Genomic DNA, 24,967 nt, shown 5'->3' on the forward strand with positions numbered 1-24,967 from the left:
CTGAAAACAACAGGTGTGTGTTAATTGCTGCTGTGCACAATGGATTCTAAAATGAACTCTCCTCATTGAGCAATGTTTTACTAAAGCAGGATGACATGATTGGTGAACTCTACAAGGACAAATAGAGTGTTCCAGGCTTTGCACGTCATGCAAAGACAGGCCCCCATCTCTAGTAATCTTATCCCCTCTATTGTACCATTACTTTAGGTTTTCTCAGATCAGTTTGTCCAGTCTTGAACCACAACCTTCTCTGACCTAGATTTTATTCTTAAATTTCTCCTACTGGTTGCTATTGGTCTTTGGCAGCTATTAAGCTCAAGATCATCTCCCATGGGCCTGGCACAGTAGCCTAGCAACTAAAGTCCTCGCCTTGCACACCGGGATCCCATATGGGCACCAGGTCTAATCTCGGCATCCCTGCTTCCCATCCAACTCTTTGCTTGTGGCTTGGGAAAGCAGTTGAGGACGGCCCAAAGCTTTGGGACCCTGCACCTGTGTGGGAGACCTGGAGGAGGTTCCTTGCTGCTGTCTTTGCATTGGCACAGCTCTGGCTTTTGCAGTCACTTGGAGAGTGAATCATCGGATGGAAGAGCTTCCTCTCTGTACATCTGACTTTGCAATAAAAATAAATCTTTTTTTTAAGATCATCTCCTAATAAGTAGCCTTTTTCTAACAACACTCAAAAAAGTGACGGTTTTAGACCAAGTGAAAGAGTCAGGATATATGTATATCTATTTCTGTTAGGTAAAATTTCAGAGTCTAAGCATTGTTCTAGCTTATTGGAATACTATGAAATACCAAATTTTGCCTACAGTATTCAATATTAGTACTCCAGATTTGTGTTAGCTGTGGTTAGGTGAGAATTCTTTTTGTAGCTTTGATCTGAATCCTAAGAATATGGGAACCTCCTACTAGCTGTTTACAAGTTTGCATAGCATTCCATAGGAGAAGCAAACACTGTTAGCCAAGGGCATGCTAATTTCTTACTTGGTATTGACCTTATGGGAGCAGAGTTCCCTCAGTGTGCTGTTGCTGCTTTAATTAAAAATGGATTTCAATCTCCAAACGCTGTGAAACTGGACCAACAGTCTCTGGCTTGTCTGTTCTCTTAGCTGGTCCCCGAGCTGAAGGAGTTGCCATGGTGAGAGCTGCAGGTGTGGGATTCCTGTAGCATCACTGGCCCACTCCTTCCAGTGGACTGTCACACTCTTGCCAGGAATCCTCAGCCACTGGACCGTGTGTAGGATTCATGAGTATTTTGAGGTCAAATCTAAGCTTTAGGTCCAGATACAAAAGTAATGTTGCTCTTTGCTAGCTGAGCTTGACTGCTGGTATCAAGTCTGGGCACAGCCCCCACAGCATCTGGCTAACAGCCCAGAGGAGATGCTGTGGACATGTTCACTGGACTGTGCGATGGAAAACACAGGGGATGCCTTTGCAGATGGTCATCCCAAGAACAATCTCCAAACCAAGAAGCATGATATGCCAATTGCTTCCTGTTCTGGTACCCAGGAGCTTTACTGGATCCAAGTGGAAGAATCTGTTGTTTACCACCTCCAGGGGCTTCTGGGTAGTTAGGGCTTCTCACAGTTCATGAAGGTCTGGGTGAACTTCCTGAAGACTCTGATTTCTGGTCTTCCTCAGGGCCAAGGGCTCTGACAGCCTCTGGAGAAAAGGCTGAACACAGCAGGGGACAGGGAGAGGACTGGCTGGCTGACTATTTGCAGTCCTTCTCCCATCCCTGAACTGCCACTGGACTTGTCTTCCATGCTGTTTTGCTTGTCTTCCTTTTCAGTCATCATGCTCCTCACAGGAAAAGCTGCATCAGTTGCCTTTCCAGCCTACAGCTGATGAGCTGCATTTTCTGACGAAGCATTTCAGCACTGAGAGTGTCCCCGATGAGGAGGGACGGCAGTCCCCAGCCATGCGGCCTCGCTCCCGCAGCCTCAGGTGAGGGGCGTGGGGAGACTTCAGCTTGTGCGCCTTGTACAGGGACCAGTGCTTCTTCTATAAAGGAACAAGGTGGGGACTGTCGTCAGCTCTGGAGGCCATACACCTCTGACACAGATGCTTGTCTGCCACAGTGGTTTGCAGACATCTCAGGTCCTGTGTAAGCTTTGTTTACAGGCATAGGCAGCAGGCCAGATTTGGTGTATAGGTGTATTTGTCAGCCTTTGTGATAGCATGTCCAGTGGTCCTCAGACCCTTTTTGACTCTACAGGAATAGCTTAAACCGTCGCCACAAGGGCTGCCTGATGACGCTGTGAAACAGTCTCTCTCTCTTTTCTTCTAAAAGTAGTTAGCAATTCATGTGTACTTTCAACTCCGTTCAGGAGAAGGAGAGTAAGAATAAGAAAGTCATCAGTTCTGATAGCTAACTATCTTCAGAACCCTAGATGAAAGTGCCAGCTACAATAGTACCATTTTTAGGAGTGAACATTGTGGTGTAGCAAGATAAGCCACTAAGCCACATGCCATATTGGACTGCCAGTTCATGTCCCAGCTACTACACTTCCAATGCAGCATCTCACTGATGCACTGGGGAGCAGTAGAAGATGGCTGAAATGCTTGGGGCCCCACCCACAGAGTTCCATGTTTTGGCCTTGGCCTGACCCTGCTCTGGATGTTGGGGGCATTTGAATTTTCACTGAGATGAAACATGTTTCCATCTGTCTCTGACTCTCTCCCTCCTTTTCCCCTTTCTGCCTTTCAAGTAGATGAAATAACTTTTAAAAATGTTGCTGCTGCTTGATTTGGAGAAGACACACTCTTTTAAAAAAGTTAATTGGGGCTGGCTCAGTGACTAAACAGGCTACTCTTCCACCTTGCAGTGCAAGTATCCCATGTGGACGCCAGTTCTAGTCCCAGCTGCTCCACTTCAATCCAATTCCCTGTTTATGATCTGAGAAGGCAGTTGAGGATGGCTCAAGTCCTTGGAATTCTGTACCCATGTGGGAGACCTGGAAGAAGCTCCTAACTCCTGGCTTCAGATCAGTTCAACTTCAGCCATTGTAACCATTTAAGGAATGAAGCAGCAGATGGAAGCTCTCTCTCTCTCTGTCTCTCTCTCTCTTTCTGACTGTAAATCTGCCTTTCAAATAAAAATAAATACTACTTTTTCAAACTGTATTTATTTGAAAGAGGTACAGAAAGAGAAAGACACACAGAAAGAAATTTTCCATCCACTGATTCACTCTCCACAGGACCACAATAGTCAAGACTGGGCCAGACCAAATGAAGGAGCCAGGAACTGAGTCTGGATCTCCCAGAAGGACAACAGGGGCCCAAAATCTGCTTGGCCATGCTCCAGTGCTTTGGGAAGGCTGTTACCAGGGATCAGAAGTAAAGCAGCCAGACATAAATAGGTGCCTGTATGGGGTGCCAGCATCACAGGCAGTGGCATTACCTGCTCTGCCACAATGCCAGCCCTAAAACATTAAGTGCTCATCCTAATCATCTCATAATTATCTCAAATCTCAGTATCGCTTGAGCTACCTTATCAGACCAAACAAACCTTAACAACTGATTTTTCTGTGAGTTCTTTCAGTTGTCCATTCTGTTTAGCATTAGCCAGAATTCCTGGCTACAGAAAGTGGATGGAGTTCAAAGGAGCTTGGCTTTAATGACTGAATTCAGCCTTCCAGGGTCCCTGGGAAGTCTTAAACTGGTTGACATGTGCCAGGTGGAGCCCCAAAGGAATGGTGTCTCCCAGAAAGAATGCCCACAGGTTGGGCATCGTAGCAGGCCCAGAAGACTTGTTCAGGTTCAGAGACAATTAAACATGATGACTGCCACATTAGTGCAAAAGATCAGAAACACAGATGAGTGAGTATGGGTTCCTGTGCGCAGGAGTGCCTGAATCTTGGTGCTCTCTGCAGCCCACATGGAGGAAAGGGAGCTGGTGCCTTTTAGGCCAATTAAGGTGGAGAAGACCAGTGGTGCTCAGGGGAAATCCCTGCAGTATTGCTCTAAAAAACATGATGCTTTTTCTGCACAGGAGGCAGAACATGGTACAATCTAGGGAGAAACGCCCAGAGGGACAGTCCCAGTCCAGCTATGATCATGCCAGGACACTAACTTAGTCAGAACCCAACTCAAACGTTAAAATTCTTTAAGGAGAAGGAACCACACAAAAGCCAGAGAGAAAGACTTAGATTATTAGGGAAGATCATAAATTAAGTCTGAAAGTATACTGGCTTTCTCAGTGGAAGACCCAGATACGGAACTCAGTACAGGCTGGACTGGCTTGCTTTTTTTGTCCCAGTTCAGGGGCTAAGTTAGGCTTCTTGGCTGCAGCTTATTGAGAAATTGTTGGATAGTAAAATCTTCCCTTGCTTACTGGGGTGGTGGTTTGCCTTGACATGGTTACTGAGACCTCCTGTGGTGTACCCAGCCCCATTGGCCAAAACAAGGAGCGTGCAGAGTCCTGCTCCAGGGAGGTCATCTGAGGATAGCACCTGTGGGTTTGGGATAGGCCTCCTCCCCAAGCCTTTACAGGCCCTGGCAGCAGTCTTTGTACAAGGAAGGTAGCCTTTCCCCAGATAGCACTGTTTTGAGCTCAACAAGGGTACTGGCTTCAGCAGCACATATAATACAATTGAGCTGAATGAGGTACAGGAATAAGGAATAAGGAAGGCCCCAGAAACAGCATTCACTAGAGTGAGTGCATCCTGGAAACAGTGGGAGAACAGGGGCTCTGGGGATGGCCATTTTTCTCCTTGATGGTTTCAAAGCACTAAATAACATAGTTGTTTCTTTCTCACTCAGTCCTGGACGGTCCCCAGTTTCCTTTGACAGTGAAATAATAATGATGAATCATGTGTACAAAGAAAGATTCCCTAAGGTAAGGATCCACTTAAAGGGACACAGGTAATGACCCCAGGACAGCTGCCTATGCCAGCCCCAGAGGGAGGACTGGTGGGAGGGAAGTAAGTGCTGCCTCCCACAAGAACAGAGAAGCAGAGTTTAAAGGCAGCACCCAGGGGGAAGATAGAGCCCAGGAGCTTCCAGCCTGTGGGCAGGTGGGAGGCAGCAGGCACTCCCCGGAAGGAGAGGTGTCCGCAGGGGAATGGCAGAAAGACATCCACCATATGTAAAAGGGGTGGGGACAGTTGAAAGGCTGACTTCTCAGCAGGTCCCTCCCTTGGATGCCTCACCCTCTGGGAGCACTCACATACCATTCAGATTTCTGAGCAGCACCTGATGGCAACACCAGAGAGTGCCCAGACAAAGGACTGCCGGACTGGCAAGAAGGGGGCAGACAGGGGCCTCAGGGTTGCTTCCTAGTGGTGGGGTCTGCACTGGTGAGCAGCAGAGCGGGCAGAAGGGAGTGGGCTGCTTTCCTGAGGCAGCTGAGGAACCACTGTTATGACTTGGGTTTGCAAGCATCTTCTGGCTGCCCAGTTGCGTTTCTTTGAGCAGGGCAGCCTCCTGCAGAAAGCAGCCAGCTGTGTCTGCAGGACAGCAATGGAGAGCAGGAGCATGCTCAGGCCTCTTCAGCTTCCATGCAGACCACCTCGGTCTGTTGGGGATGAGCGATGTGACTCCCTGGTCCCATGGCTGTCCTTGTGCTGAACACAGCCCACCTGCTGCCACACAGCTTCCAGGTGTGCTCTGCAGCCCCTGTGCTTGTCTTTCCTGGCATTCACAGTGAAGCACAGTAGCCAGCCGTACTGGCTGCACCCCAGTCTGTCCCTGGTTAGCAGTGGTGTGACCCTGCATGGATTATTTAACTTCTCTGACTTCTCATAAGAGTTTGTGAGGATTTCTGAACATTAAGCTCTTCTGAAAGGGCCCAGAAACAAATCTTTTCCTCTTTCCTCTTATGTACTGGCTGTCTCTTCACCCTTTTACATTGTGTGTGTTGACAAAGCATGTCTTCACATCCTTCACCTGTGGTGAGCTGTTTATTAGAGAAAACATGTTACAGTTCCTTCCCTTGATTCTACTCACTTTCTCTCTTCCTCTCCACACACACGCACACGCACACACACATAGACACAGACATATACGTATATGTATATGTTCAGACACATGCTGGAAGTCCAGAAACACCACTTGGTGGCAAAGGAAAGACTTGAGTCCTACACAGGCAACTGTGAGCTTATTTACTGATGTGCATTTGTCATTTTATTCTGACCGACTGCATGGTTCAGTGCATGAAAGGGTTTTGAGCCAGATCTGTTTTGCTTTGCTGGGGCTCCACAGCCTCTCCCATCTCAGCTGGTCCTTGGCAGCTAGGCAGCTCACATCTTTGGTTAATATTCTCTGAGCATCCCTGGTCAGCTGGGGCAGGAATGACTTCCCAGAGGAGCGGTGATGCTAGAGCTGAGTCAACGAGGAGGAGAAGGAGCTGCTCTGACAGACTTGGCCACAGAGAGCAGCATAAGCACAGGCAGAGGCAGAGAACACAGGCTGGAGCAGAACAGCAAACCTTTCTTGTCCTTAGAGCAAAAGAACATTCCCTGTAGGAAGTGATGGGAGCCAGGCAAGGCCAGGTCACAGAGGGCCTTGAGCACTATGACAAGGCATGCTGACTTTGCCTGGTTTAGGTATCAGATTTTCCACAGGCAGCACCAGGAGGCCAAGATCGCAGGGAGCCCATCCGTAGGCTTTAGCATATCCTTCAGGCTTAACTCCAGCTGGGCTGGAACTGAAAGGAAACTGTCACTTTTCTTGCTTGTATTACTAGGCCACTGCACAAATGGAAGAACGGCTGGCAGAGTTCATTGCCTCCAACACTCCGGACAGCGTGCTGCCCCTAGCGGACGGAGCCCTGAGCTTCATTCACCACCAGGTGATTGAGATGGCCCGAGACTGCTTGGATAAATCTCGGAATGGCCTCATTACGTCACACTACTTCTACGAACTTCAGGAGAATTTGGAGAAGCTGCTGCAAGATGTGAGTGTCTATGCAGGGGCTCCTGGGAGCCTCCTTGCAGTGGTCCCACCCAGGAGCAAGAATAACAGCGTCCCGGTCATCCCAGGCCCGTGGGCCACTGTGCTTCCTTGGTCATGTCCCCAAGTCACCCTCAGTGTGGTGCTGATGGGCTGACATTCCTCTCCTCCTCTCCTCCCCAGCCCCTGCCACACTGGAAGAGGACTGCTTGATGTCAAAGAAAATCAGTTTTAAAGGCCCATTATTTCCTTAATTCAAAACTGTATCACTCTACCTGAGTCTCTAACATTGATAGAATTCAAGTATCTGGCTAAGAGATTGGTTATCCAAAGCCAAAATGTGGTCCTTAGGGCTGCTGTGGGCCTTTTTTGGCTAGAAATACTAATTTGAGCAGAGTCTTGCAGCTGTTTTTTCTCAGCTAAGCTCTATCCTGTGGGCTTATGTGTTGGTATGGTGTGTTCTCTAAGGGGGGATCTTCTTTATTAGTGAGAATAGATACACTCCAATGCAAGGTGAAACAATGGCCTGCCCAAAGCTGTCAGACGTTTTCTTAGACTGACTGCCTCTGGAGTTGAAAGAGCAGTGCATTCAAAGTAAGCCTGCTCATCTGCTCCTTAGTCTGGTCAGCTTCTGGAATGCAGGAAAAAATTCAGTACATGCTCTGTCTCGGGGATTAGCACTGTCTTTACAAACCCAATAGCACGTACTTACAGTCAAAATAGCGGCTGAGAGCTGTTGATGTGTTTGTGTGCCACACACTACTCTGAGCTCTTACCCCCATTGGTTGCTATGCCATGTCCCCAAGGAACATGAAGTAGAAGGAGGTTCTGAATGCAGAGGAAAGGTTCAGGAAGGTGGACTCTTGGAGAGTGTCAGGAGTTAACTGAGCAATGGGAACAGCATGAACAGCCTCTTCCTGGTGTACCAGAACTCGGTACATTCCATTAAAGCTCAGTGACACCTGCGAGGAAAGGGCACTAGGCCAACCAGATAAGCTAAATTGGGGGCCAGGTCATACAGACCATGAGAGGATCTTTAGATTTTTATCATGAAAGTCATAGGGCATCAGTCAGTGGTGTTAAATTGAAAAATGAAGCAATCTCATCTCCACTTAAAGTAGTAAAAATCATAAATATTCACAGAGCACTTATGCTAGAAACTATGTTATTTCATGTAATTTATCAAATCAGCAACTTTGTAGGGAAAATACTAGTATATACACATGGAGAAACTAAAGTTTTAAAAGGCTCAGTTAGGGGTTGGACTGTGGTGTAGCTAGCAAAGTTTCTGCCTGCAGCACCGGCATCCCATATGGGCTCCTGGGAAAGCAGCAGAGGATGACCCAAGTTCTTGGGCCCCAGCACCTATGTGGGAAACCAGAAGAAGCTCCTGACTCCTGTCTTTGGATTAGCCCAGCTCCAGCTGTTGGAGCCACTTAGGAAGTGAACCAGCAGATGGAAGATCTCTCTGTCTCTCTGCCGTTCTACCTTTTAAATAAATAAATCCTTTAAAAAAATTAAAAAGCTCAGTTATCCCCAAGGTAGCCAATTTCTTAAGCAGCAAAGCTAGAACCCAAAGACAGTTTCATCTTACTCCAGAGCCTAAGATCATGCATTCTCGAACACTCCGCCTTTGTGCTCACACAGCCCTGTAGTGTAGCTAAAGAGATGGGTCGTTAAATGCAACATGCTGGGACCATGTGGGTGAGCAAAGTGTCAGGAGAATGTGGAAAGGGGAGCAGCTTCTTTTTCTACGTGTGTGTGTATGTTTGACGGGGACAGGGCTTCCAGAGTTGACAATATTTATACAAAGTCTTAAAGGAACAAACAAAATTTTACCAACTGCTCAGCCTTTTCATTTCATAACTAGTACTTTAAATAATTTCTTTAAGATTCATTTATTTGAAAATCAGAGTCAGAGAGCGATCTGCCATCTGCTAGTTCGCTCCCCTGTGGGTGACAGGGGCCTAAGCACTTGGACCATCTTCTGCTGCTTTTCCCAGGCTGTTAGCAGGGTGCTGGATTAGAAACAGAATGATGGAACTACTACAACAGGTGATGAGAACTGTCTGTATGAAGCCTGCACAGATTTTTTTTTTTCTTGCCATCACTCCCTAAGCAATGTAGTCCAGCAACAGTTGATATAACATTTATATTATTACATGTATGTGGTATTATGAATAGTCTAGACTATGCCTAGGTTGTTTGCAATTGTTACAGCCTTTTCTATAAGGGACTTGGGCATCTGCATGTGTGGGTGTCTTAGAAAGCTCTGGAACCCATCCCCACAGATGCCAAGGGACAACTGCACTCCAGCTGCCCCCAAGACTCCCCCTACTTTGATTTCCTCCCATTGGTTCATTGTCTGTGTTGCAGGTAATACAAGTCTGACTCAGTGGTTTAAGCAGTAAAGGAAAACTCTTGGGGATAAGAAGGGAGGATCTTAAAGATTTGAAGAAAGGAATCTAACCAGGCCCTAAGAAGAGGCTGGAAGGGATAACTCAGCATATATTTCTTCTCTTTTCTGAACTCTGGTCCCCATGCTGATCTTTCTCTGTCCCATGACCAATAGGCCCTTCCCTTTTCTCCCACATTTAGACTATAGCATTCTGCTATGCTGTTGTCAACAGCTGTCCTTCCGTCCATTTTCAAGTTTCTGGGCAAATGATCCTCATTGAATGGCCATTGGAGGAGGGAGGGAGGGTGCAGTTGTAATTACAAATTAGGCCCCTCCTGGAAGTCAGAGCAATGTTCAGACAGAGAGAGAAAGGCTCCTGGGCCTTGCAGAAGTGTCTTGCGTAGATACCCCAAGTGTTCACATCTAAAACTGGACTTATCTTTTCTGCTTTTGCCTCTGTCTACAACCAGCTGTAATGTATGCTTTGCATATTTCAGCTGCTTGTCTTCTCATGAATGGAACGACTGAAATTTTCTTGAAATTGAACTTGTGGTACCTTTTGTCCCCGCTTCTTCGTTCCTTCAGATGTGCCTGTGAAATGACCCAGCTCTTTCTGTTTGTCACGTTTCTTACTGTCTGGACTTGGGCCTTTTACATCTTCATTCTTACAATGATTCATTTACCATTTTCCTGTGCAGAGCGCATTCTCACCACTGCAGTCAGAGTGGCCTCCCTGAAACGCCACCATGTCATCCTCCAGCTGTGATAAAATCTTTCTCCTTGTGGTCCATCTGGGGTGGGGAGCAAACATCAGTGAAGGCTCCATTGAGTGTAGCCTCTGCGCTGGGAACTGGGGGGTAAGAGAGCTTGTCAGATGGAAGATGGGTAAAGCTGTGTTTCTACAGGTCTGTGCATAGTATTGTGCAGATTCCCAAAGTTGAAATGGTTTCTGAGGGGCACACTTGCAGTTCTTGGCTTTGCAAAGCACCCTGCACTGCCAGGTGCTTTCTCCCCAAGCGACTTTGTCCTCCCTGGACCTGCACAACCCCACCATGTCCACGTCAGGCCAAGGAGATTGATTGTTCCAGCGACTCGGGTCTCCTCCGCAGGCTCACGAACGCTCAGAGAGCTCGGAGGTGGCTTTTGTGATGCAGCTGGTGAAAAAGCTGATGATTATCATCGCCCGGCCTGCCCGCCTCCTGGAATGCCTGGTGAGTGGACTCGGGAAGATGGGAAAACTTGGAGGAGCCAGGGAGCTGAAGAGACAGCAAAGCCATGGTGGCACTCACTGCTATTTCCTGTGTGTTCCTGGGCCTTTATTTCTCTATCATTCATAAGTTTTGGGGGATCAGACAGACTTCTGTGACTACAAACAGCAGTCCCTGAGGGTGTAACAGGGAACAGTATTCAGCCCAGTCCCACACTGAGCAGACCCTAACAGTGGGGACTGTGGGAGCCAGAGACACTGAGGGAAAGAGGCCAGCTTAGTGTGCACAGATGGAGTCCTTCATTTCATCACACAGCTGCCTTTCTAAGTAGCTGTGTAGACACAGAAGGCACACATGAAAGAATGTATCTGACCTCCATAGTTGAGGTAAGGAGTCTAAGAATCATTGTAAGTCTATTGCAAGATACTTTGCAACTGAGGTCATTTCAAGGTGTGTGGGAACCCAGTGAAGAGGGTGCACAGGCCACGCCTCCTTCAGATGGTCCACAGGGTGAGGATAAGTGTGCCATGGAAGGCACGTTGATCAGGGCACTCAGTGGAGTTCCGGGTGTCCGAGTGATAGACTTGGATGGTACAGGACCGTGGAGGTTGTTGAATCCCCAGCTCAGGCAGGGGTTTGTGTTGTTGTAAATGCCTGAACCTCCAGAAAGTTTAGGTAAGAATGCAAAAGGTCAGGTTTATAGCCAGTTTTGTCAGGATGTATTTTATATCCCATAGAATGTGTTGTATGTAAATCATATTACATTATCTATAAAGGCCACAGTGCAGTTCTCCAAGTAATGAGGGCAGAGGGACTGAAAGCATGGTTCAGAGAGGAGGCAAGGCTGTGGTCTGCCCAGGGCCCCTCCCTTCAGAGCATGAAATCTGTGGCCAGGCATGAGCTTGGAGTTGAGTCCAGGTCTGATTGCTGCTTGCCTGGTCCTTCCTGTCTGTGTCTATGGACAAGTCAGTCCATCCCTGTGAGCCTGCTTTTCCCACCAAGTGCCCAGAGCATGGCGCATGGTATACACATAGTAAGACTGCGGTTATTACGTGTAGACAAGGACTGTGGTGTGTTGGACATGTGGATCTCCAGTCCCTGGCATGAGGAGAGGTGCACAGTTACTATTTGAGGATGAGTGTGCACCACTAGGGCTGTGAGCTGAAGTTCTGGTGTACCACAGGGGAGTGTGCTCCAGGATTGCCCTTGACTGGGCCACTGGGCTGGTGCAAGGCTTGGCCTGGGTAAACAGCTGAGCACTCTTGGAACGAAAAGCTCTAGTTGCTGTGAAGATGGCATATACTTAGTATGTCCAGTCTGGAGGTGCCCTTTGAGACAGCTTTGTCCCCGTTATTATGGTCGCTGGATCATGTTCCTGGGCATTCAGGTGTCTTGTTCCAATGAGAAGATCTTGTCCATCCCCTCTATTACATACTGTACAACCACAGAAATAGCAGTCTTCACTTGTGTTTCTCACCACTGACTACCTCTCTCCTTTGGTATAGGAGTTTGACCCTGAGGAGTTCTATCACCTGTTAGAAGCAGCTGAGGGCCATGCCAAAGAGGGACATGGGATTAAATGTGACATTCCGCGCTACATCATTAGCCAACTGGGCCTCACACGGGATCCTCTCGAGGGTGAGCATGTTGTCACATGGCTGCAAAGAGGCCCCACTACCTACCAGTTCTAAGGGCAAGAAATCACTCAGAGAAGAGGGAGTTGGATGGGAGAGGCCACATGGCATCAGGGCCTCAGGTCTATGGAAGGCACTTGTGGCCTGTCTTTGATGCCTTCGGTGTTGTCACTTAAATTGACCTGATACAGCCCCCGCACGTTTGGCCTTGGGCCCAGCTAGCTGAGTTGGCTCTAGAGCCTCAAGCCCCCACCCCCAAAAAATTAACAGCAGAGAACCCCCAATTACATTGTCAAAAATGATCACCTCCTCTGCTGCTGGCCACACCACAGAACCTTCTGTGTCTTTGGGACAGTCCAGCTCAGGGATTTGGAGGGATCCCCAGATGGACTTAAAGGGGCTTGGGGGCCCGCTTGGTGCTGTCCTGCTCCTGCCACACCTGCTTTGCAGCCCCATCACACCAAGCAGTCTTGGCGACAGAAGTGGAATGTTGAGCCCAGCCTGCCTTCCAGGAAATGTCCCAAGTTTGAGAAGTGATTTTATAAGATTGGCCAAGCCTTGTGAATGGCACTGAGCATCTAGAAGCAGGGGCAGCAGTAATATGTGGCTGATTGGCTGCTGGAGAAGCCGTGCCTGGGGCCATGGGACGGCATCTGATGCAGAAAGCATGCAGGCCTGCTCACGTACACACTGTGTGGTCTGAGGGTCCTGCTGAGATGCCTGGTGCTACCGCGCACACTGTTCTCTGTTTCCTTGCTCTATTTCTAGAAATGGTTCATCTCAGCAGCTATGACAGTCCTGACACTCCAGAAACAGATGATTCCATCGAGGTAAAGACCCTTCACCCTAGTCCTGGAGCCCGACCTCCATATTCTCTTGACGAGAGTACCTAAGAAGGGGTGGCTGCCAGCACCAGGAAGCCGTTCCACCCCCAGGGAGCAGGGCGGGAGGCAACAGCAGCTTCCCGAGCACACGGGCCCACAGAGGCCTGCCTGCCTCCCACCTGTCACTTGTCTTCTAGGGTCGAGGAGCATCTCTGCCATCTAAAAAGACCCCCTCAGAGGAGGACTTCGAAACCATTAAGCTCATCAGTAATGGCGCCTATGGGTAAAGACAGGATGAGGGGGTCAGGGTATGGCTGAACCTAGAGCTAGATCAGACTATGGTCTCTTCTTTCTCAAATGAGGAGAAATGGAATGTTCGGTCCTCTGGCAGCATTGGGGTAGATCCTCTTGCTCCCTGAAGTCCCCTCAGGAGGCCAAGTGATAAGTTTCCTGACATCTGAGGATTATTCCCTCTCAGACGGGATTCTTGCCCATCTTAGAAGCCTTTCTTCTCTCCTTGGGCTCTGGGAAAGCTCTGAGCTATGTGTTCCAGGCTTGTTCTATCAGGAGATATAAGAACTAGGGGCAAGTGTATGGCACAACATCTAAGATGCTGCCAGATTGAGTTCTAGGCTCCTCTTTTTACCTTGGCCCAGTTTTGGCTATTATGAACATTTGGGAAATGAACCAGCAGATAGAAGATTCTCTCTCTGTCTCTCTGCCTTTCAAGTAAATAAAAATAAGGTAAAAAACAAGATAAGAGCTCTGTGGACCAGGGTTCTAGATCCCTCTTCCTAATGTATACACCCTGCTCCTCTATTCTTTGCATTTTGCAGTGTAGCGGGAGGCGGTGGGTGCTGGGGAGCACAGGTGCTGAGGGCCCATGGGGACTGGGCTGGGCCGGGCTGTTTCCCAGGGCTGTATTCCTGGTGCGCCACAAGTCCACACGGCAGCGCTTCGCCATGAAGAAGATCAACAAACAAAACCTGATCCTGCGCAACCAGATCCAGCAGGCCTTTGTGGAACGCGACATACTGACTTTTGCCGAGAACCCCTTTGTGGTCAGCATGTTCTGCTCCTTTGAGACCAAGCGCCACTTGTGCATGGTGATGGAGTATGTAGAAGGTACTGAAGGTGCTGGGGAGAGTGGCCTGGCCTGGAGGCCAAGACATGTCAGAGTTACCGTGACCTAGGGACTAGCATCTTTGTGGAAGGGTCAACATTCAGGGCTGACAGCTACTCCTGCTGGCATCAAATAGCACACAGGAGGCAGTAGAACTGCAAAAGCCCAAGCTCAGATGCTGAAATGATTGCATCTGGGCCCTGGCTGACTGCTTACAGAGATGACATCCCTTAAAACCACACATGAGCCTCTGAGAATGGCTAGAAGATTTTTGGAGAGGAACAGTAGCTTTGCTGCTGGGCCTTTCTGCCCCCTCTTGCTGTTGTGCAGTGCTTCCAAAGATTCTGCCTGTCTGAGGTTGAAGCTGAACAAGACTCCCCTTTCTGAGTCATTGAGTATGTGCTGGGAGCTCACTATGCTACTCAGACTAGTGGAAACCAGTAGGGTGGAGAGAAATGAACATTGTTAGACTCACTCAGGCCTGCTTCTACTCTGAAAAGTGGTCTGATCCTTAGAAGTCAGCTAAAAGATGGAGAAGCCTGGGTACTTCCCCTCTCTGACCTCAGCAGTGGCCTTGGTAGGCTCCAGCATTTCCCGTGGCTTTCCCTTCCCTCAGCCCAGCCCCCAACCCACACCAGCAGCAGCACCAGGTAGTCCATGCTGGGAACTGGCTGGAGCAGGGGCCTAGACACTCCCCTTACAGTGACCTTGTTGCAGGAGGAGACTGTGCGACTCTGCTAAAGAACATCGGGGCCTTGCCTGTGGACATGGTGCGTCTGTACTTCGCAGAAACTGTGCTGGCTCTGGAGTACCTGCACAACTATGGCATTGTGCACCGTGACCTCAAGCCTGACAAGTATGCCCACGGTCCAGGCCCTTGTGCCATCCCCCCCTTTGGTCTCTGGATGACTGGAGGCAATGGCACACTGGAATCTGTCCCAGGATAACTGCTAGGAAACAGTACTCAGTGCATGCCCACTTAAGCAAGTGCAAAGGTCATTGCATAGGATCTGGCAGAGCACTGTAAGGCTTCAGTGACCCCCAAGAGTCACTGAGGAGCTCTGGGGAAGAAGCTATGCGGAAGAAGCACTTTCAGTAGATGGCTGAGCAGCTGTCTTGATGTTTGCTGACACCTACTGTGTGCCAAAAACCAGATTCTGGGTTTTAGAAGAGCCCCAGCATTTGGGATGGCAGTGTAGTGGGGGACAGGAGCAGGTCCTGCCCACAGTGTGGGATATGGTTGGGAGCTTCGATCCTGCCCGGGATGTGGGATGTGGTTGTAGTGTGGGGATGGGAACAGGTCCTGCCTGGGATATAGGATGTGGTTGTAGTATGGGGATGGGAGCAGGTCCTGCCTGGGATGTGGGATGTGGTTGTAGTGTGGGGATGGGAGCAGGTCCTGCCTGGGATGTGGGATGTGGTTGCAGAGTAGGATGCGAACTCAGGTTCTATGCTCTGATAGCAGAGCCTGTGCAGGGGCACATGTGAGTTTGAAAACCCCCCTTAGGACCAGCTGCAGTTCATGGGGTCGGTGAGAAAAAAAGGCCCAGGATGCGGAAAGGAAGTCAGTCATGAAGCTCTGACTGACTGCTCTATCCCTCTTAGCTCCAGCTTCATGTGCGGAGCTCTGGGAGCCACAGATGGCATAGAAGAGACACGCAGAGTGTGGTTTCAGTGTAGAAGGGACACAATGCTGGTACACATACAGGGAGACCTCTGCGGGAGAGACCAGGCCAGAGACAACTAACAAGTCCTGCACCGTCCCAGCACAGGTCAGGATGGAGGCTGCCGTGGAGAGTGCCGGCAAGCAGCAAGGAAAAGTGAGATAGGGTGGCAGTGAGGGGTGGGAAGAATCAGGAATGCCATCCGGCTTTTCCAGCTTGGCACAAAGTAGTGTGGACTTGAGGTGGACTCAGGCTCACACAGCTGCACCTCTACTTGCGAAGTCTGAGCATCAGCTGCTAATTCCATATCCCCGAGCCTCAGGTGCCCCTCCCTAAAGGGAGAGGTCTTGATACTTGCCTCTGTGGGGTGTTACTCCAGAAAACATCTCAGGGGCAGAACATCTTTCAGGCACTTAGCACCGAGTGGATAACAGAAATTGCTGGTTTCATTGAGAAGAGGAAGCACATGGGAGGTGTGGCTTTGCCAGAGAGACTGATTGAAGAGTCTTAAAAGTAAAAGGGAGGGACAGGTGGAATGAGACCTGCAACACAGAAGTGGGAGACTCTGGGACAGTGCATCAGGGGCTCTCGCTTCCAGTCTCTCCCTACACCCTCTTCTGAACCAGCTGTGGACATGGAACAAGATGATGTGCCACGCTTCCTTTCCATGCACTGGTTACTGGGGGCTGACCTTGGCTCTATGTGAGGAGACTGTTCCCCATCTGCCCCCTGCCCCCAAGTAGAACAGCAGGAGCAAAAACAAGTGGTGGAGCAGGTGCACTGTTTCTGTGGAAAGTAGTATGCGCAGCCAGAGCTCCTTCCTTACTGCCTGCCTCTCTGCCGAAGCCACCTGCTTCTGTCCCACAGTCCCCTCTGGACAATGGGAGGAGCACACGGGCCATCTGTACAGGCTGGCACTCTTGAAAACCACAGTAACTCCAGTTTTGTTTGGTTTCTCTGCTCTCCCAGTCTCTTGATTACATCCATGGGCCACATCAAGCTCACAGACTTTGGACTTTCTAAAATTGGCCTCATGAGTCTGACAACAAACTTGTACGAGGGCCACATCGAAAAGGATGCCCGGGAGTTCCTGGACAAGCAGGTGAGGAAGGAAGGCTGAATGCTGTGGGGCGAATTCCAGCATGTTGGTGGCACCTCTCCGCTCTAGGCCAGATGCTAGGCCAGGGGTTCCTGTCTGCTCCACTGTTTGGGTCTGGGGAAGCACTGAGTTAGTAGCTCATTTGGGTAATAGGATGGGCCATGAGAATCATGAGGATGTAAAATCCCAAGTCCCCTTCTTCCTCAGCATGTATAGAGAAGAATGTATGTGACTTAGCAGTTTCCTTGGAGGCACTTGGGACTTGCCAGCCTGAGGCGAGCATGAGGGCTCCAGAGGGGCGGATCCTGCTCAGCACACAGCTCCAGGGGCCACCAACCTGGGCCTGGTTTCCTGGAGTAGCCTCTGGAGTTGACCATTGAGGCTGTAGGTTTTACAGTCCCTGCCATAGTGATGAGACTGGTTAGTCTGTCCCTTGGGGACCTGGAGAGCAGAGGGCAGGAAAGGCCGTCGGGGTGCAGGGAGAGATGGCTGTAGGTGACAGTTAGACCTTGGACTTACTATGGAAACTCATGCTCAGGCTCCATTGGTTGTTTTTTGGTTTTGCTTTTGTTTTTTTAAGATTTGTTCATTTTTATTTGAAAGGCAGATTTTTTTTTTTTTTTGCAGAGAAAGAGAGAGAGGTCTTCTGTCTACTGGTTTGCTCCCTAAATGGCCATAATGGCCAGAGCTGGACTTATCTAAATCCAGGAGCCAGGAGCTTCTTTCAGAGTCTCCCATGTAGGTGCAGGAGGCCCAGGACTTGAGCCATCTTTTGCTGCTTTCGTAGGCCATAAACAGAGAGCTGGATGGAACATGAAGCGGCCAGGACTAGAACCAGTGCCCATATAGGATGCTGGCACTGGCAGGTGGATTAGTGTGCTGCACTACCACATCAGCCCCTACCTTGCTTAGCATATTCACAAGGGAGCTGGGTCTTTACTCAGAGAATTTTCTGCTCCGGAGGCATCCCCACCCCTCCAGCCACCGTGCCAGAGTGCTGCCTCCCAGTGCTAAGCCGGCCTGGCCTCTCTGTGCTCAGGTGTGCGGGACCCCAGAGTACATAGCGCCTGAGGTGATTCTGCGGCAGGGCTATGGGAAGCCCGTGGACTGGTGGGCCATGGGCATCATCCTGTACGAGTTCCTGGTGGGCTGCGTCCCTTTCTTTGGAGACACGCCAGAGGAGCTATTTGGGCAGGTGATCAGCGGTAGGTACCATCACGTGGCCCAGTCAGGAGACACTCTGGGTGCACAGATGTGACACATGCATGCTTCTGGGAGACTGGAGGGTTCTTGCTCTGGATTCCCATGTGTGTGTCTATAGAGGGTGGGGGGTACCTACGTCCTGTGTACCCCAGGCTGCTCCTGTGTGTTTACCCATGTGGATGTGGGTGTTCCTGTGAGTGCATGTCGGTGCTTCAAAGGCAGAGCAAGCTGGTGACTTGGGACAGGAGTCCTCACTGACCCACAGGGCACCAGACAAAGGCTAAGGTGTAGAAGGCTCCCTGGGAAGGACAGAAACCAGGGTCACAGGCAGGGGCTCCTAGGGTTCCGGGTGGAGCCCTGGGACCTTTTTGACATCTCCCTGCTCTGTCCCCATCTCCCCGCCCTGTCCCCTCATACTGCAGATGAGATTGTGTGGCCCGAGGGTGACGATGCTCTGCCCCCAGACGCACAGGACCTCACCTCCAAATTGCTGCACCAGAACCCTCTGGAGAGGCTGGGCACAGGTAGGCCAGGGCTGCAGTCTTCCTCCCCACCAAAGCGTGCCAGGACAGAGCTGCATCTCTGCACCTCGGGGCACAGCTTCAGATCCGGGCAGTCCTCAGGTCCTGAGGCCAGGCATTGGGGGCAGAGCTGCCAAGCCCTGGTGCCCCTGTTCACAGCCATCCCGCCCCGTGCCCGCCCTGTCTGCAGGGAGTGCCTGCGAGGTGAAACAACACCCGTTCTTCACGGGGCTGGACTGGACAGGCCTTCTTAGGCAGAAGGCTGAATTCATCCCTCAACTGGAGTCGGAGGACGACACCAGCTACTTTGACAGTAAGACTACTGCTGTGGTGGGGTGGAGTGCGGGTCCTGCCTGTTTTCCCAGAGGGACTTGTGCACACTGAACTTGGCTTTGGGAGCAACTGACTTCTCAGGGTCCTGCTGAGGTCTGATGAGGTCACAGGAAGACCACCGGCAGGGGCGCTGACAGCAGTTGTCATCTGTCCCCAGCACGCTCGGAGCGGTACCATCACGTGGATTCTGAGGACGAGGAGGAAGTGAGTGAGGATGGCTGCTTAGAGATCCGTCAGTTCTCTTCCTGCTCCCCAAGGTTCAACAAGGTTTGGCTGAGGGGCCCCGCTGCATGCCTGGGGGAAGAGGAGACACTGAGGGACATGGTCTGGGGAAGGCTTGGGGAGCAGTGGGATTGCTTCTAGAAAGAGCTGAGGACTGGGGTTGCACAATGTGGATCTCCTGACAGCACTGTAGTGCCTGACCCTACAAGGAGACCACTGGCTTGTCCCCTTGTGTTTACCTGCACCTCATGGGAGGGAAGAAAGGGCTGGCTCGTGCCAGGAGATGTGCACATGCCAGATGCTGGGGTGCTTTCTGCGCCTGGGGGCTGTGGCCATCAGGAACGGCCATCCCTGCCCGCAGGTGTACAGCAGCATGGAGCGGCTCTCACTGCTTGAGGAGCGCCGGACGCCACCCCCAACCAAGCGCAGCCTGAGCGAGGAGAAGGAAGACCGCTCAGACGGCCTGGCAGGGCTCAAGGGCCGGGATCGGAGCTGGATCATTGGCTCCCCTGAGATGTGAGCACCGGGGTGTACCCAGGGCAGGGGCTTGGCCTTTCATTGGCTGTGGCAGAGCTCAGGAGGGGCTTGGACACCATGTGGCTCACGAGGTGTGCCTGAGGAGCCTGAGCAGAGCACAGGGAGCACATGCCAGGCCAGCTCACGCCAGGCCTCGTGTTGCCCCAGATTGCGGAAACGGTTATCAGTGTCTGAGTCCTCGCACACGGAGAGTGACTCCAGTCCTCCCATGACGGTGCGGCGCCGCTGCTCAGGCCTGCTGGACGTGCCTCGCTTCCCTGAGGGGCCTGAGGAGGTCAGCTGTGTCCCCCGGCGGCAGCAGCAGGACGGTATCTGGATCCTGACACCCCCGTCTGGGGAGGGGGTACCTGGGCCTGTCCCTGAGCGGCCTGGGGAGCGGTGGCTAAAGCTGGAAGAGGAGCCTGCTGGCCAGAGCTGTAGTCCCAGTCCAGGTATGGCCCAGCCAGTGACCAGAGGGCCTAGACTGGGGGCAACTGCAGGGAGGGGGCTTCCCCACATCTTGGGTCTCATTGCTTTCTTGGACCCATAGCCATGGAGACTCGGGGCCACAGCACCCCATACCTGGCTGAGGGAGCCACTTCCAAAGCCATCAGTGACCTGGCTGTGCGGAGGGCCCGCCACCGGCTGCTCTCTGGGGACTCCCTGGAGAAGCGTGCCACACGCCCCATCAACAAAGTGATCAAGTCCGCCTCGGCCACAGCCCTGTCCCTTCTCATTCCTGCAGGTAAGGCCCGCTGGGGAGCTGGAGAGGCTGTGGAATCTGTGGGCCCAGAGAGAGAATGCTTACCAAGCACAGGTGTCTGAGAGACCATGTGTCCCTTGGCTGTGACCCCTGAGGTCTCGGGAGATGTGCACCTGCCAAAAGGCAGGCTAGCTCTGCACAGTGAGTGTGGGTTTTGAGGCAAGAGCTGGTGAGCAAACCTGGTTCCATGGCTGATTGGCTGTGGACCTCAAGCAGGTTGCCCAGCCTCTTTAAGCTTCAAGTTCACATCAAAAAGTAGGGGGTTTTGTTTTTAGGTTTTCTTTATTTGAAAGGCAGGATTACATACAAACAGGCACAGAGAGACAGATCATCCACCTGCTGGTTCACTCCCCAAAAGGCTTCAGTGGCTGAGGCTCACCAGGCCAGAGCTAGGAACTCCATCTGGGTCTGCCATGTGGGTAGCAGGGGCCCAAGCACTTGGGTCGCTTCTGCTACTTTGCCAAGCACAGTAAGAGAACTAGATCAGAAATGGACTAACCAGGACTTTACCCAGCACCCCTATGGGATACTCGTGTTACAGGTGGTAGCTTGACCCACTGAGCCAAGATACCGGCCCCCCCAAAATACAAATGTTAACAATGGCTAGTTCATAGGGTAACTGTGACCTTTAAGTAAGCATGAAGAACTTGAGTCATCCCTGACATAGCTGCCAACTGCCACACCTGGTCACTTGGCCCCCACGAGCGCTGCAGGGACGAGGTGTGCACAGCTAGCCCTGGACGGGCACCAGGATGGACCTGCCAGGTCTCTGACCGCTGGACCTCTGCTTCTCTTTCTGCAGAGCACCACGCCTGCTCTCCGCTGGCCAGCCCCATGTCCCCACACTCCCAGTCATCCAACCCCTCGTCCAGGGACTCCTCTCCAAGCAGGGACTTCTTGCCAGCCCTTGGCGGCTTGAGGCCTCCCATCATCATCCACCGAGCTGGCAAGAAGTACGGCTTCACCCTGCGGGCCATTCGCGTCTACATGGGTGACTCGGATGTCTACACCGTGCACCACATGGTGTGGGTAAGTGTGGCCCCCCCCCCCCGACCTGTTGTCCTTGGCTTCCTCACTCTCCCACCCCACTCCACCCCTCACTGGAACCTGTCTGTCCCTGCTTCTGGCATTGCCCATGCTGCTCCCGGGGTCAGAGTGGTGGGGCAGCGAGCACAGCCAAGTGCATGCTGTGCGGACGTACGCTGAGCACTGTTCTCCCGGCTGCAGCACGTGGAGGATGGAGGCCCAGCCAGCGAGGCGGGGCTGCGCCAGGGTGACCTCATCACACACGTGAACGGGGAGCCAGTGCATGGACTGGTACACACGGAGGTGGTGGAGCTGATCTTGAAGGTTTGTGTGGGGTGTGCCCCTCTTCTTCCTGAGTGTGCCCACAGGGACATGGGAGGGCCTGGAACACACAGCTGGCCCCAAGGACAGATGCAGGGACATGCACAGACGTGGGTATGGTGCAGCAGCCTCATTGACCACCACCCCGCCCACAGGGACCCCGGCTTGCCCCTTCCCGGTGGGCGGGGGGAGCTGGAACTGGGCTGAGGGCTGTGCTGGGGCCTGGGGGGGGCACAGAACCTCCCCCCTGAGGCCGCCAACCTCACACTCTGCCCTCACAGAGTGGAAACAAGGTGTCCATTTCAACCACACCCCTGGAGAACACGTCCATCAAGGTGGGACCAGCACGAAAAGGCAGCTACAGGGCCAAGATGGCCAGGAGAAGCAAGCGCAGCCGGGGCAAGGATGGCCAGGAGAGGTGAGCTGGCAGCCATCAGGGGTTCGGCCCTAGGCCCGCTTAGCACCTGGCAGGCATGTGGTGTGCTGGCTGAGGGGCACCCCTCAGCCCTGACCTCCCCTCTGCAGCCGGAAGAGGAGCTCCCTGTTCCGGAAGATCACCAAGCAGGCCTCCCTGCTGCACACCAGCCGCAGCCTCTCGTCCCTGAACCGCTCCTTGTCGTCGGGGGAAAGCGGCCCCGGCTCACCCACACATGGCCACAGCCTCTCTCCCCGGTCTCCCACCCAGGGCTACCGTGGGACCCTTGAAGCCGTGCACGCAGGTACGAAGGGCTTCCCGCAGCTCCGACTCTGGGGGTCCCCCACAGCCCCAGCGCGGAGGTTTCCCATGGCCTGTGGGACCTCTGGCGTGGTACCTGCGACAGTCCCGCGTATGGCCCTGCTAAGCCGCGCGCCCCTGTTTGTCTTTTCCAAGTGGGTGGCAACTCCTCGCAGAGCAGCTCTCCCAGCTCCAGTGTGCCCAGCTCTCCGGCCGGCTCCGGGCATACCAGACCCAGCTCGCTCCATGGCCTGGCACCCAAGCTGCAGCGCCAGTATCGCTCGCCACGACGCAAGTCAGCCGGCAGCATCCCGCTGTCCCCTCTGGCCCACACACCTTCACCGCCCCCTGCGTCCTCCCCGCAGCGTTCCCCTTCGCCCCTCTCCGGCCACGGAGCCCAGGCCTTTCCCGCCAAGCTGCATCTGTCGCCTCCCCTGGGCCGGCAACTGTCGAGGCCCAAGAGTGCTGAGCCGCCGCGCTCGCCACTGCTCAAGCGTGTGCAGTCGGCCGAGAAGCTGGCAGCCGCACTCGCCGCCGCCGAGAAGCTGGCAGCGTCCCGCAAGCACAGCCTGGAGCTGCCCCACTCGGAGCTCAAGAAGGAGCTGCCGCCCCGCGAGGCCAGCCCGCTGGAGGCCAGGGCCATGCTGGCTGGCAAGGGGGTGCTGCCGCCTGCCCCCTCGCGGGCCCTGGGCACCCTCCGGCAGGACCGGGCTGAGCGGAGGGAGTCACTACAGAAGCAGGAAGCCATCCGCGAGGTGGACTCGTCGGAGGATGATGCTGATGAGGGGCCTGAGGACAGCGCAGGCTCAGCTCGCCACTCAGAACCGGGCCAGAGCCCAGCTCTGGGCGTGGCAGGCCAGGCTGCGGAGGAGGACACTTGCCCACCCAGGGGCCTGGTAACAGGGGTCACCCTGGGGCCACCCAGAATAGAGAGTCCCGCTGGCCCCCAGGGGAAACTTAGGGGACCACAAGTGCTTGAGGTGACTACCCGGTCCTCAGCAGCCACAATCCCCGTGCCCCCAGAGGGCTGCTGGAGGGCACGGCACCCCCATGCCCAGGCAGCACCAGCACTTTGTCCCAGCCCTGCGTCCCTGGGCCCTGCCAGCTGCTGGGCTGCCGGCTCCACCACCTCTGGGAACACAGGCGGGTGGCCTTGGAGGTGCCTTATCCAGGGCCCAGATGAGGTATCCCCTAGCAAAGAGGCCATGCCGGGCGGTGGGCCGGCCAGCGCCCAGGACCCGGAAGCTGCCACCACTACAATGCACCATGAGAACCTGTCCCCTAAGCACGAGGCCACATCACAGCCAGCCGGTGACCCCATGCTGGTCCAGCCACCTTGCGACGTTCCTGGCCAAAGCTGGCCCTGGGATCCAAAGTATATACCAGGAGAAAAAGGCAAGCCAGCCCTGAGTGTCACTCAAGTGCCTGATGCCTCGGGTGACAGGAGGCAGGACATCCTGGGGGGAAGTGGCCCGGTCCCCCAGGAGCCTGGGCTCAGCCTGCGCTGGAGGAGCCGGGAGCCAGGCAGCCACCCGAAGCATCAGGACTCAGCCTTGACGCCGGATGAGCTTCTGAAGCAGACCTAGCAGCCGTGTGCGTCTCTTGAGTAATACACACCCCGGAAACCGTTTCCTTGTGTTTGGCCTGCTTCTTTCCTTCAATTTGCACACACCCACCCACGGGCTTGCCTTGCCGCTGGGCACAGTTCCACCTCCAGGGGAAGGCGTGGACTCACCTTGACTTTCAGGGACTGATGTCCGAGTTCACCCTGGTAAGGGGGTGATGGCCGTTTGCCCACAGTGGAGAGTGTCCAGGCACATACAGTAGGGTGGCCAGAGCCACTTTTAATGGCCTTCCAGGAGTTCAGCCTGTGGTGAGGAGCAGCCTGGGGCCACAGAGCAGCTGACACTCCTGTGCAGTGGGCCAGGAGCTCAGGCTTCCCTGTTCCCATGAAAGGACCCAACCAGGGCAGGGCCTGGAGCTGAAGGGTCACTCATCTTGTAGTGTGGACGTGCATGGGGCACTGGGAGGCAAGGGGGTCATTTTGCACGGACTGAGAGGGACGCTTTTGTAGGGAGAGGGGTTGCCTGGTGGACAGAGATCAGGTGAGAGGAAGGCAGAAGAGACCTTGGGTTTTGGCAGTGAACCTTGCCAGGGCTGTGGAACTGGCCTCAGTGCCAGAGTAGACACTGCAACCCTGGGATCAGGGTGCCACCTGGAGGTGGGCAGTGGGGGAGAGACATGGAAGACGTTCCTGGGACCAGTTTGGGGAGCTGGGAAGGAGAAGGCAGCACAGGGCGGGGAGTGGGCTTGGCGGAGGAGGGTCTGCAGAGCTGTCTGTATCCATGGCCCCACAAACTGGCCACCGGGTCTGAAGGTGGCAACAGGGTTGCTAGCAGCTCCTTGACCCTCAGCTCTCCAGCACGTAGCACAGGGTAGACTGTGGCCAGCAGAGGGCACACTTTGACCGAGTCCACTCTGGGCGGACATCAGGCGACTC

General features: G+C 53.1%; 1 protein-coding gene across 5 annotated transcripts in view; it reads left to right on the top strand.

Moving 5' to 3' along the window:
• Positions 1-24,093, top strand: part of MAST2 (microtubule associated serine/threonine kinase 2) — a 200,113-nt gene extending 176,020 nt beyond the window's left edge. For all 5 annotated transcript variants that reach the window (XM_058680613.1, XM_058680620.1, XM_058680626.1 and 2 more), the window contains 22 exons: positions 1,796-1,950; positions 4,768-4,843; positions 6,692-6,901; positions 10,405-10,506; positions 12,009-12,141; positions 12,906-12,967; positions 13,159-13,244; positions 13,878-14,086; positions 14,802-14,940; positions 16,718-16,850; positions 17,887-18,052; positions 18,473-18,574; positions 18,762-18,884; positions 19,062-19,171; positions 19,488-19,642; positions 19,811-20,094; positions 20,193-20,387; positions 21,208-21,434; positions 21,633-21,755; positions 22,034-22,170; positions 22,278-22,471; positions 22,624-24,093. In XM_058680613.1, the coding sequence (XP_058536596.1) occupies positions 1,796-1,950; positions 4,768-4,843; positions 6,692-6,901; positions 10,405-10,506; positions 12,009-12,141; positions 12,906-12,967; positions 13,159-13,244; positions 13,878-14,086; positions 14,802-14,940; positions 16,718-16,850; positions 17,887-18,052; positions 18,473-18,574; positions 18,762-18,884; positions 19,062-19,171; positions 19,488-19,642; positions 19,811-20,094; positions 20,193-20,387; positions 21,208-21,434; positions 21,633-21,755; positions 22,034-22,170; positions 22,278-22,471; positions 22,624-24,053 (4,551 nt within the window). In that variant the 3' untranslated portion in view covers positions 24,054-24,093. The remainder of the gene's footprint in view (positions 1-1,795; positions 1,951-4,767; positions 4,844-6,691; positions 6,902-10,404; positions 10,507-12,008; positions 12,142-12,905; positions 12,968-13,158; positions 13,245-13,877; positions 14,087-14,801; positions 14,941-16,717; positions 16,851-17,886; positions 18,053-18,472; positions 18,575-18,761; positions 18,885-19,061; positions 19,172-19,487; positions 19,643-19,810; positions 20,095-20,192; positions 20,388-21,207; positions 21,435-21,632; positions 21,756-22,033; positions 22,171-22,277; positions 22,472-22,623) is intronic.
• The last annotated feature ends 874 nt before the right edge of the window (positions 24,094-24,967 follow it).

Source organism: Ochotona princeps, chromosome 2, assembly GCF_030435755.1.
Source record: "Ochotona princeps isolate mOchPri1 chromosome 2, mOchPri1.hap1, whole genome shotgun sequence".
NCBI lineage: Eukaryota > Metazoa > Chordata > Mammalia > Lagomorpha > Ochotonidae > Ochotona > Ochotona princeps.